Source organism: Euleptes europaea, chromosome 11 (genome assembly GCF_029931775.1).
Source record: "Euleptes europaea isolate rEulEur1 chromosome 11, rEulEur1.hap1, whole genome shotgun sequence".
NCBI lineage: Eukaryota > Metazoa > Chordata > Lepidosauria > Squamata > Sphaerodactylidae > Euleptes > Euleptes europaea.
In genome coordinates this window covers 57,132,374-57,146,078 of record NC_079322.1, presented here as the reverse complement: position 1 = coordinate 57,146,078, position 13,705 = coordinate 57,132,374, and the positions used below count along the sequence as shown (strand labels likewise).

General features: G+C 41.1%; 1 protein-coding gene across 2 annotated transcripts in view; it reads left to right on the top strand.

Moving 5' to 3' along the window:
* Positions 1-13,705, top strand: part of NEBL (nebulette) — a 171,023-nt gene that overhangs the window by 72,426 nt on the left and 84,892 nt on the right. For both annotated transcript variants that reach the window (XM_056857606.1, XM_056857608.1), the window contains exon 4: positions 5,734-5,841. In XM_056857606.1, coding sequence (XP_056713584.1) covers positions 5,734-5,841 — 108 coding nt within the window. The remainder of the gene's footprint in view (positions 1-5,733; positions 5,842-13,705) is intronic.

Here is a 13,705-nt window from a genome sequence, read left to right as displayed (position 1 = left end):
ACAAGGAGAGATTTTGTGTGTGTAGTTGTGCAGTTGAGCATCCTTGCAGTGGTTCTACCCATCCTTCAGCCCCCCACCTCCATTTCTTCCCCCTGCCACCAGAGGGAATAACATTCTGGGATAGGATTTGTGGCTTGGGTGCTAAGCCCTCTCAAGTCTGTGGATGATAATTGAAGAGGGAGGTAAACCAGATAAAAATAAGATGATGCTTACTTGTTATAATACAAATTAAGGGAAATAGTAATGTATAATGGAGATACGGAATTTCAGTTTTTAAATGGTACATGACAAGAAAATCTTTACCCATTTGTGACTTTGTTACAAATAAGCACAGACTCCTACTGATACCTATACTGAGACTTATTTCTGTCTACTGTTCAGCCATCCAATTCAATCATCCTTCATCTCTAACTGACCTCTTCCAACAGCCAAAAGCCAACTGTCTAATTTTAATTAACTCTCTGCTTGCCAGCCCACCACTCCTGTTGGTTGCTGGAGCCCCATGGTCATTGGCTACTCTGTTGCCGGATTTTTCTCTCTCTGTCACAACATTATAGACTTCCTTCAGCTTGCTGAAGCTGCTTAGATGACATATGTTGTGACTTAATATGTTTAAAAAGATCCAATTGTCTATTACATTCATTAACTGAAAAATCCAATAGTGCTTACTGCAATACTTTCTGAGCTTATTTTACCTTCTTCCCTTCTTTATCTGAGGCAGAATAAGCAACGTTGTCTTTGGGTGGGGGGGGGATCTCACGTGTGACAATGAGAATGATATTTGAATTTGTGATGTGATTCAAATCTCACGTTGGTAATAATGCACATTTAATTTAAGCATGGCTTTCCCCCTGATTCTTCTGCTGCATTAACCTTCAGAAATAAAAGAGTTGCTTGTGGAAACTACTTTATAATACCAATTTTATTAGAAAGGAAACTAGATGTTTTTTCTAGTGCTATATTTATAAAAATAATCCCTCTCATCCTTTATCTTCCTTGTGAAGTATTTTTAAGTATCTGCATTTCTTCTTCTTTTTTTACATATTAAAACCCCAGATTTAATAGTTATTTCTACATGGTTTGGTACTGGTGATCCTGACCAAGAGCAAACTGAGACCAGATGGTTGACAGAAAGCAATACCACCTGATCTGTAAATAATGCCAAATGTGTCCCTCCCCCATGTTTGCAAGAAGAGAGGAGAGCTCGTGAAAGTCAAGCTATATGTATATGAATTATCCAAGAGAATATTGGAGTGTTGAAGGAGACAGTGGAACGTTTGAGATCCTGAAAGCTATTACTTTTTCCTTTTGTTTCTTTCTGTGCTTTTATTTCCAGAATAATTACTGCAGACTTTTTAATTTCCTTTACTATACCTGTTTGGGTGCATGTTTGTGTGAACACCTATTTTAGCAATAATATGATGATATCAAAGCCCCCAGCAGCTGGCCACCAGTAGGAACCTGGGGGCTGGAATGTGTGCTGGTGGGTGATACAAGACCTCCTACTTCTTGACTAGTTGGTGTTTATTCTAGTATCTTAATATTTTGTTAGCCTCCTTCAAGAGTAACTTTATGGAGCGGTGGAATGAGGTATTTAAAACAAGTAACAGAAATATTTGGCATTGACAGGGAAACCAAATGGCTTCAGCTAGCGTTCCTGGATGCAACATACGACCCTTCAGTTAGAGATATTTTAATTAATTTATTTATTAGATATATATCCTGCTTTATCTCATGCACTTAGAATAGTTTTCAGCAGGTTTTCCAAATGCAAACATTTATGTCCCAACGAAGTAACTAATTATATAGTTTTTGGGATAAATGAGGTCAAGTGAAATTTTAAACAGTGCCATCCTATGGAAGTAAACCCTGTCGAATAGACTTGAGTAGGATTCTGAGTAGGCCTGCTTAGGTTTGCACTGTTAAAGACAAATTCTGTTTAAATTTGTTTTTTAAAAAACCTTAAAAAGTCTTAAGCACCCAATTGAAGGCCACAGCCTTCAATTAGCAAGATCCCCATGCTGTTTAATTTTTATTTTAATGATGTGATTCCGTTTATTCAAAAGACAGCTTATCATGCACCAATATTAGCTGGTCATGAGGTTCCCATTTTGCTTTATGTGGATGATACAGTCCTTTTGTCTAGATCTGAGGTGGGCCTTCGTAAGACTATTAATAGGTTTATTGATTATTGTAACCAGGAGGGTCTATCAGTTAACTATAGTAAATCAAAAGTAATGGTTTTCTCAAAGAAGATCAAAGTAAAACGAAATCCATGGAAAGTTGAGGGGGGTGAATTAGAGATGGTGTCCCAATTTAAATATTTGGGAGTTACTTTTAGTCAAAATTTGTCTTGGAGACCTCATCTTAGCTTGGCAAATAAAACTGCCAAAGTTAATTCGAACGCTTTGTTAAGATTCTTTTTTTCCAGGGGAGGCCAATATGTTCCTATGGCTATTACAGCTTTCAATGCCAAAATAATCCCTCAGTTTCTATTTGGAGCTCCCATTTGGATTAATGAAATCACGGAGTCTGTTGACAATATACTTATACATTTTCTGCGGCGTTTGACAGGCTCTTCAAAGTGTGTAGCGGGAACGGCACTTAGAATGGAACTTGCACAGTGTTCTTTTGAATCTAGGGCCTGGATTGCTGCCTTCAAATTAAGGCAGAAGGTTCTCTACTCAACTCCTAACATCCAAGGGGGCCTGTTACATAGATTAAAGGAAGATAACTACAGAGGGACGTGGGGAAGACATATAGATAGTAAACTGGTACTGCTTGACCTTCCACCATTAGTTCTTAACAACTTAAACTTTTCTGAAGCATTTAAATTAGTAAGGTCAAGGGTGAGAAATCTTGAGTGTGTTAGCACTACATTCCGCACTAGGCGCGTATGCTCTACCCTTGCACTGGGGATTCCCCCTCCTGAGTTCGTGCCCTCTTATGTGAGCTTGCTGACAATCCCAAGCCATAGACGTGCCTTTATGCTTGCCAGATTAAATGCTTACCCAACTGCAGAGATGTCAGGTCGTTTTGCGAAAACTCCATACTCAGATCGAGTTTGTGAATGTAAATCTGGAGATATTGGGACTTTACACCATCTCTTATTGTTTTGTCAGCACTGGTCAGCTCCTCGGTTGCATTGGATCACCCCAATATTGTCTAAATACAAACTTCCCTTGGAGTCCTGGGTGATATCCCACATAATGGGAGATATTCATCCTGATATCACTAGTTCTGTTGCAAGATTTTTGGCGGAGGTGATGTCGCTCAAACGTCAAAACAAAACAAGCACGTAAACTGCGAGTTGAATGTTGAAACAGATTTTGTGATTTCAATTAGACTGGTTCAGGGGGAATATATTATTATGGTATTGGTGATGCTATGTTTAGTAATTGTTTTCTACTGTGTTTTAACCTTAAGTATACATTGGGTGTTGTAAATTGATTATGTGTTGTTGTATTATGTATTATTGTTATGGTTAAGCTCAAGACCTTTGGTCAAAGGAGCTAGTAAATAAATGGAAATAGAAATTAGCAAGATCTGAGCAAGGCTGTCAAAGACAGGACATTTTGGAAGACTTTCATTCATAGGGTCGCCATGAGTCGGAAGCGACTTGGCGGCACTTAACACACACACAAAACAACACTGCTTTCTTCAGGCATTCACTTGCAAAATGGCTATTTGTTGAAGAGGTGAGCAGAACATGAGTATAGGATGACTACTTAAGTTGATGGTGCACCAGAAAATATTGTGCTGCATTATAGTTAAAAAAAGAAGAACAAAAATAAAAACATGTAACTCCTTAGGAGGATGTGCCAGGGTCCAATCCTACTGACTTGGCTACCACCAGTGAGAGACATCTTTTGAGGTTTGGGGTAGGTTTTGGATTCAAAGTGTGAAAACAAGGATAGACGTAGGAATACTATGGTGCATACTCCATGGTTTACAATTTGATTTGGGAAATCAATCAGTCTTCATCCTCTTCCAGAAGCAGAGACAGTGAGAGAGAGAAAGGTCTCATGATATGATGGGTGGAGCCAGTTGTGATTTATGGCACAAGCCATAAATGTTACCACATTTACAAGAGCAGTGCCATTCACTATTGGTGCCACCTTTTCTGCAGAATGGAGTGAGTTAGATGGGGGGCTGTGCTCAGTGATGCTGGTGCTGTCTCTGAAACTCTGCTTATGAGATATAGGGATCTGTAGTTCCTCATCTTGGAATTGTCCCCATTAAGGTTGTGCATACCAATACACCTGAACCGAAAATAAACTTGAAATTAGCCATTTCGGCAATATTTGTGTTTCAGGTTGACTGAATACCAAAACTTGGGAATCTGCCCGAAGCTGAATAGGCAACTCCCAAAAATGCTGAATAGATATTCAGCTTTTTCATGTTTAGGCTATTTGCCTTTGCTCAGATGCACAGCTCGGTGTTTTCCCCAATTTTCTGTCTTTGACTGGTTTTATTAGGGCCCCATAGTTGGAACCCTTTTGAGGTAGGGGTCGTGTAATCAGAGCCAGCTTGGTCAAACCAAACTAGTCTAGAAAGGTCATTATAAAAGACAGGGCTCACCCAGTCCTGTCTGGAGGGATATACCCTCCCAACTAAAAAATGGGCACTTCTACAGCTACTTATTGGGCATTTGAAGAAGACTTCTCACCCTTGCGGATGAGCAATCTCCTTCACAAGAGCTGCCTTGGTCATGACTTTGGCTGGCTCCAATATCACGCCCCCCCCCAAAAAAAAACCTGCTCTCAAACTGTAGGTCACCCCGAGTAGAGGCTTCGTTTCCCCGCGCCGTGACCATCTCTTGAAATCAGATTTTTGATGGCTATAATAAAGGACTGTTCACAGGATGTCCTTTGCCACCAAAATAAATGTTTTCTGTGCCTTATTTTTCTTGCATTCAAGCCATTTCCCTCAGTTTGGAAGCTAATTTGCATGGACATCATGCTATGAGCCTGAGAAACAAAGGCAGCCCCCAGACTTTGAGGCTCCAGCAGCCTGCCAACTGGCTCTTTCTACCAGTCCTCGGCAATGCTGAACTTCTGAACCTGAAAACCAATAAACAGCTTGGCTCGCAAATGCCTGGAAGATGTGGGTGACCTCTTTGTGGGCCCATAACATTGGACCCCATGTCCTAACATTTACCAAACTTTGGTGTCCATCTAAGGAGAATCCTTTGCAGCTATGCTGCAAATTTGGTGACTCTACCTCCAAAAATACCCCCACAGGAGCTTCTAAAAAAATCTCCATAGACTATAATGGATCCGTTTTTTTTGGTAAATCTGGAAATAAAGCCGAAATACCCCTTTACCAGTAAGGGTATTCGGCTTATTCTGGGTTTACTGGAAAAATTGGGCCCAATAAACCCAAACCTGAAATTTACCCAATTATTTTTTGCACTACCCTAGTCCCTATCTCTCCTGCAGCTGGACCTGTTGCCAATCAGAAAAGAAGCAAATAGGGGTGGGCTTGGAGGGGACCTAAGTGCTGTTGTCTTTGTGCAGGTTTAAAAATTTTTTTACCCTTCTTGTGTTGCTCCATGATTAGGCTACAGACGTTCTGCAATGTGAAAGGGCAGACAGTATCATTCTTAATAAATGGAAGATGACAAACCCAAGTGCTGTCTTCTTTGTGGTGTTCAGTTAAAAATTATAGGTCATCTGATGGGCTGTAGAATGTAATAAAAATACTTTCATTTCTCCATATATTATTTGGCAGGTCAAGTACAAACGAGACTTCGAAGAAAGCAAGGGGAGAGGCTTCAGCATTGTAACGGACACACCAGAATTGCAAAGACTGAAAAGGACGCAGGAGCAAATCAGTAATGTATGTGACAACCTTTTCAGTGATACTAGATCTGCAGATGAAAAGGCATGATTCAGAATGGTACACAGATGAAAAGGGTGTGGTGATATTTCCAAGTATGAATCTGTGTGAGTGGGGAAACCGGATTATTTGATGTGTTTGTGTGCTTGGGATCTGAGCTTTGTTTTGCTTACACAGTACATTGGTGGTGTGTGTTTCCCCTCTCCAATACTAAAGATGGATTTATTATTTACACTTGCTATTACAATGCTCATAAGGAAACAAATCCTGTTTTTGCAAATAAGAATATTTTTATGCTTCATTTTTTAAAAAGTCAGTGTAATGGATTTTAGTATAAATTATGCAAGATAAAAAAATAACAGAATAGTGTTCCACATAGCTTCTACACACACTGTTACCCCACACATGTATTGTTAACATTTAATTTTTTCAAGATATAGCCACAAAGTATTTGTAAGATTAAAAAACTAATATAAAATAACGTTCGTGTTAGAAACACTGCAGCTGAACCTGAGAGAGAGAGCTAAGGAACATAACAACACTATGATAGACAATTTTTTGTTTATTCTAGATCCTTTTTTTCTTGGAGGGAGGTAACATCTAAAAGCCTGGGAAAGGTAGCTGTCAGGAGGATACTGTAAGGTGGTGTGCGGGAAAACTGGGTGAATTGTGGTAACGTATAAAGATGCAGTCTTACTGGATACAGGAACACCTTTTAAAAGTGTTCAGAATTGTTTGGTTGCGGTGCCCACAGAAGTACAAATGTTCATCTGATCTTTGAAACAGTGGCACATGTTCTACATATGATCATTTTACATGGGGAGAGTACATGTAAAGAGACATATATATATATATATTTGATGTCATATCAACAAATGAAAGATCACACTGGGTAAAACTGTTGATTGGATTTGAAAACTGATGCGGCTGTATTGCTACCTCCCTGTATAGTTAAATGATGAACAAATGGTAGACTGTGTGCACCCTTCTCTAGAGTCTACCCCTTCCTCTTTTTCATGTAAATTACCTTCCCCCCTGCCTTTTAATGCATAGAAGGGTGATCATGGTTTACACTAATCTGGGCATGTAATCTGGTCTAGCCCACAAAAATAGAACATCTCTTAGCCTGTTCCTGAATCCTTAACTATCAAGAATGGCAAGCGTAACATCTGCAATTATTTACCTTAACTGGATAGCTAGTGTCCATCTTGTTAACTATCTGGAATTTTTGAGAGCTAGTGCATGAAACTTGTCACTTTTAGCCACAGAGAGCAAAGATAAGCATACAGCCAGAAAGTATCTTATATATATTTAGACTTCAATCAGATGTCGTGTTTAAATTAACCATGGTTTATTGAACTAACTACAGTTAATGCAGCAGATGATCAACACTCACGGGAATCTGTCTGGAAATCTGTTTACCTGCTACCAATGAGAGCCAACTGCAATAAAAGAGGCCAAACATAAATATCACAAGTTTGGACCTTTGGTTCATTCTTTTATGAGAAAAACAGATGACGGTATTAAGATAGGAGATCACGGATTCAGTCTTAAGAGGCTATGAATATAGACATTTTGTGTTTGCATGTCATGGGCCCTGCCTTCGGAGCTGAGGACCCGGAGGACTCTGAAGCTGAAGTGGAGGAACAGGTTGCCTCTGGGCCTTCAGTACCTCCATTGCAGTCAGTAGTACAGGAGCCTGAAACAACTCAGCAGGAACCACAGCTAGACAGAGAGATGGAACAAAGGCAGACAGAAGCTACTCGTCCCCCAACTCCTGCAGTGGAAGCTGAGAATGGCAGCCTTCCAAGCTCACCAGAACCTGATAGGCATATCAGGACTCTCTAGCGTATAGTTTTGCAGGGTAGGCGAAGGAGTGCTCGCCTGGAAAGCCTAAGCAGACAGAGAACTGGTGCTGAGTCATTGCAGGATGAAGCCTAGCTTGGAAGTGCACTGACTGACAGAAGCAACCGTGCAATTTCCCTGCCTTCTTGCTACTGCTATGATTGATCTTTCCGGCCGTTGACTCCTGCCTGTTTTGACTACGCCTCTGAATACTGACCTTGGGAGATAGCAGAATCTTTGTTGCTTGCTCCGAAAGGGGCTAGATACCCCCCCGCACGTCTGAGGACTGCGGGCACCACCCAGCCCTTGACCTACGCCGGCACATTGCATTACATTTAGATGTGATTTTAGACCAGGTTGTTAAAGAGAGACTTAATTCAGATTAAATGTTATAGAAAAGCAATCCTGTGTGATATAAATAAAAAAAATCTGATTACCTTCATGCTAACAAAATGATTAGATCATAGTTTGCGGAAACCTCTGATAAGATTGTGAAGTATGATGTGGATGGAATGTTAAACTTACTCCCAAATCATCAATTTTTATTCACCATGCATACAACTCAATGAAACAGATACTGTGAAAAGCATACTTCAGTCTGGGAAGTACCATGCTACATTAAGATAAAAGGTTTTCTTAACCATTATCTGTATTAATAACCTTTCAAGAATACATTTTAAGAAAGCGTCTCCATCAGTCCTTAAGGTAAGTGAATGGGCTTATGTCTTGCTTTTACACTTTAATATTAACCTTTTCTAAAATTTAGATAACCGAATTGTTCATTTTATGCAGGAGGAACTTTTTACTACTTGTTTTATCTTTTCCTAGGATTTGCAACTTTAGACAATTAAAGAATGTCCCACTCAGTCCATCATATGCTTTATGGTTCTTGAGCAAGCTAGTTAAAGTCTTGAATAGAAAGAGTGACAGATAAAAGAATTGTAAAATACTTACCTTTTGTTGCATTAAGCAAATCTCTGCTGAGTGGGCCACAATGCTACAGGTTCTTTTCAGATCCCTAGAGACAGCAAGACCAACCATACACACACCAGGGTAGATATATGAATCCATTAAAGCACAGTAGAACACTATGCTAGCAACAGCAAATGATCAAATAATACCTAACATACCATAATATCTCACACATGGGAATGAAAGATACCAACTGAAGATACAGGGTGGCAAGCCAGTCACTTCAGAAGTAGAGAGTATGTATGCTCTCCTCAGGAATGGCATGGAGGAATCTCATGCTATGATTGGAGAGCTTGGAAACATTTGGTTTCTTAACATTGTATCTTTCTCTCTGGATTTCTCCCTCCTTGGATTGTTCTGATTTCCCCATGGCTAGATGGTACACTTCTAAAGAAAAATGTTTTTATTGTTTTCAGTGGAGAGGTCAAAGGTTCCATTTCACCATCTCCTTGCAGCTGTGCATACTTTCACATGGAAGCAAAGTCTTCTGATGGAGGCAAAGGCAGTGAGAGGTAGACTGGGGTGAAGGAGTTCGGGTCAAAAACTCCTTTGGCACCCCTTATTTGATCCACCACTGGGTTGCTGAATAATAAAATTTTATTTTTTAGTGAATAATACCACCTAAATTTAGTGAGTATAGGAACCATAGAAGTAAAACCTCCCATGATTTTGACAGGATTATTTTGTCATGACAGTCACAAACCAAGTGTCTTGTATGGATTGCTGTAGGAGTATTAACTAAATTAACTGCTTTTATTAATGACAAGTTTTAGACATTTTGCTTCACCTTTCCATTGTTGGATGGGCATTTTAAATTGCTTGTACATTTTCCAATTTGTGTGGAGTGATTTAAGATACTCATAAATTATTTTTTTCCAATATTTCACGTCTAAAACATTCACATCTGTTGTACAGGGAAAAACATGCTGATTCTGTGACCTTAAATGTATAGTGCAGTAAACTGCATTTGTCTTGTTTCACTATTGTTTTGTTTCTTTGCAATCAATAGCTTTTCATATGTTACTATACCTTTTCTCATGTCGTCAAGTACCGTATTTTTCGCTCCATAGGACGCACCTGACCATAAGACGCACCTAGTTTTTAGAGGAGGAAAACAAGAAAAAACTAGTTTTATGGAGTGAATGCCGGCTGGGTGCTTGCACGTTGGGACGGTGCGAGCCGGCGTTCCCCGCCCCGACGGCCAGCTGGGAGGCGGGCGGGGCCGCACAGAGCCGCGTGTGCGCGTTGGGACAGTGTGAGCCAGCGTTCCCCGCCTCGACGGCCAGCTGGGAGTTGGGCGGGGCCGCACAGAGCTGGCTGGGCGCGTGCGCGTCGGGACAGCGTGAGCCGCGCACCCGCCCAGCCAGCTCTGTGCCCCCCGCCAGCCTCCCAGCTGGCAGTCGGGTGGGGAACGCCGGCTCGTGCCATCCCAACGCGCACACGTGGCTCTGTGTGACCCCACCCGCCTCCCAGCTGGCCATCGGGGCGGGGAACGCTGGCTCGCACCGTCCCAACGCTCACGCGCCCAGCCGGCATTCACTCCATAAGACGCACAGACATTTTCCCTTACTTTTGAGGAGGAAAAAAGTGTGTCTTATGGGGCGAAAAATACGGTATATATAAGATATATTAATATCTAAAATAGGGAAGGGAGTTAGAACATAATCATTATAACTTTCTAAATTTTTATTCTGATCAGTGTTTTAAATGCGAAGGGAGCGGTTGTTAAAAGGTAGGTAAGGAAGAAGAAATCCTATCCTTTGAAATAATTTCCCCACAGTGGTTGTAGCAGCAGTGGTGAGTTTTAAAAGACCCAGAAAAACATATTGTTAGTGGCAACTGGATAATCACTGATCACTTATTTAAAAATGGCACTTTTTGAGCATGCGTTTGCCTCTTTGATTGTTTTATGCTTGTTTTGGTGTTTGGTTTGATATCATGTAGTGAAGAGCCACTGGAGAAGACACCAGTTTTCTTGAATCTGGTGATCAGAGGAGATGGCCAAACCAATGAAGAGCATACTGCATTTCTGGCTTGAGGTAAGCCCTGGAGTTGGAAACAGCTTCCAAGTTTAATACGTTTTGAAGAGCACTTGCCTCTGGATAACGTTTTCAAGCCCAGCCAATGAAAACATGTTTTGTAATATCAGGTTTTCTCCTGCTGACATGGACTGTGGACATATGGTATACATGTAAACATTTGTTTCAGAAATATCAATGCTGTGTGTGGGTATTTAAAATGCAGCAATCTGTCTGTAGTGATTCTATTTTGTGAGCACATTCAAATATTATACAACTATTTGTCAAATTTTCATTATTGTTGTGTGTGTGTGTTAAGTGCAGTCAAATTGCTTCCGACTCATGGTGACCCTATGAATCAGTGTCCTCCAAAATGTCCTATTTTTGACAGCCTTAATTTCTCTTAATTTCAAGATAGAACTAAAATGTTTTTTTCCTGTAAACAACATAGCAGTTTAACAAATTAAAAATAGAAGTCTCCATTATGGAATTTTTTCATTTTTGTTGCAGCCTCCTGTGCTCTCACTTCCCAAGCTTTTTCTGAGAGTTGGGGTATCCTCCAGGATGACATTTGAATGACTCTTCAGCTGTGGAGAACTGGCAAAAATTAGAGATCTCCTCCTTGTGCAAGGTCATTGTGTCCAAGCCTACAGCTTTGAAAATAGTAAATGATTCATCTATATAATTGTTGTAAACATCTTTTTAAAAAATACCAACAACATATCCAGAGATGTGGTCAAGTTAAAGTCTGTTAAAGAAAACAACAACAATGAACTCTACTGTCATACTAAAGACTAACAAGCATGCTTTGGTATAAGCTTTCATGGCCTCTTCGTTAGAATCATAGAGTTGGAAGGGACCACCAGGGTTATCTAGTCCAATCCCCTGCGCAATGCAGGAAATTCACAACTACCTCCCCCCCACACCCTCAGTGACCCCCTACTCCATGCCCAAAAGATGGCCGAGATGCCCTCCCTCTCATGATCTGCCTAAGGTACCGTATTTTTCGCTCCATAGGACGCACCGCTCCATAAGACGCACCTAGTTTTTAGAGGAGGAAAACAAGAAAAAATCTTGTTTTCCTCCTCTAAAAATGCGGGCAGGGAGCGGGCGCGCCAAGCGCTCAGAGCGGGCGGGGAGGAGGCGGGCGGGCGCTCCAAGAGCTCAGAGCGAGCTGGGAGGAGCCGGGCGGGAGAGGCGCGCCAAGCGCTCAGAGCGGGCGGGGAGGAGGCGGGCGGGAGCTCCAAGAGCTCAGAGCGAGCTGGGAGGAGCCGGGCAGGAGAGGCGCACCAAGCGCTCAGAGCGGGCGGGGAGGAGACGGGTGGGCGCGCCAAGCCGCCCCCCATCCGCTTCCCAGCTGGGAGGCGAGCAAGCGCACAGAGCGGGCTGGGCGGGCGCACAGAGCCGGCTGGGCGAGCTGGAACGGCGCGAGGCAGCTTTCCCCGGCTGCCTCCCAGCGCGCCCAGCCGGCTCTGTGTGCGCACATTCGCTCTATAAGACGCACCCACATTTCCCCTCACTTTTGAGAAGGAAAAAAGTGTGTCTTATGGAGCGAAAAATACGGTAATAGAATCTTGGAAATCAAATATAGAACACTTATGGCAAATTCATTTGCTTTTAAGTCTGATATCAATTTTAAACAAGGCAGTAATCTTCAACAAATCAATATACAAGTTATCTATAGAATTATACAAAGTTCCTAATGCTTGCAGTCCTTGAATCAATTACATACAGCGTTTTTCACATTTCATGTTTCTTGTGATTCTATACAAAGGTATATTCAAGTCACTTTCATACACTTAAAAGCAGTGCTGAATGTGCCCCTCTTTGGGCAAAAATGTTACACGTATTTAACGTCCATACAAGTCGAAATTCAATGAGTTTCCGGTAAAAGTCTCATTTCACGTTAGCTTTTTCAAGTCCGGCAATCCTATGGTGTCATAACAACGGAACCTTTGTTCTGTAAAATTATCAATTTACATTTTAGTGGAACACACTCCAAAATAAATCATGCAATATCCAATGCACATTAACAGTAACTAAAAAACATACCCATTCCAAAGGAGTGTACCTTCCCTTTCAAGTGGATGGCTGTGTACATCATCTAGCTAGGTAAACTATCCCTCAGGTTTTGAAACAGCCGATTCCTTTCGCAGCTGTAGCCTATTACGATCCTGTAATGTTGGTGCTATCTTGTTAAAGTGACCCTGTAGCGTCACTGTACTGTTGCTTAGTATCTAAATATAACTGGATAAATCCAAATTAGTATTCAAGCCGTTCGGACTAATTGTATTAAATAAAAATATAAAGCGGGACTCCTGTTGCGCTAAAACACGATCTGCATTTTCATTTTTATACATCTTCCCCCTGTATTTCCACATCACAAAAAATTGTAATTCATGGTTTTGATGTTTAAACTGTTTGTAGTGGGGAGTAAGGGGAGCCTCCATATTATTGTTCCTTATCCGTGAGCGATGCTCACCGATACTCAATTTGATCGGGTGTGTCTCGTCTTGCCCACGTACAAATAACCTCAGGGACATCTGATTATGTAAATAACCAATTTACTATTGCAATTGCTATAATGTTGTAGTTTGAATTTGAATCCTGTGCGTGTGTCCTGGAATTCTTTTACCAGTAGGCATTGTGCACATGTTATGCAGTCCCTGCATCGGAAGTGTCCTGTTATGTTATTAGAAACAGGCTTTTCCAAAATGTCAGAATGTACTAATTTGTCTCTCAAGGACCAAGTTCTACTTAAACCTATTTTTGGTAATGTTGCACAGCCTGGGACGTTTTGTATCAGATGCCAGTGTTTGTATAGAATTTTTTGTATTCCTCTCGTTAAAGGTGTATATCTCAAGAAAGCTGTTAATCCTAAATCCCTATTTGAAGTCTTTCTTTTTTGTAATATTTCTGTCCTATTCCTCTCCTCCGCTCGTTTTTTAGCCTGATTGATTACTGCATTAGGGAAACCTTTCCTCTTTAAAGTTCCACTCAATGAATTGGCCGCTTTTTGGAACTCCCAT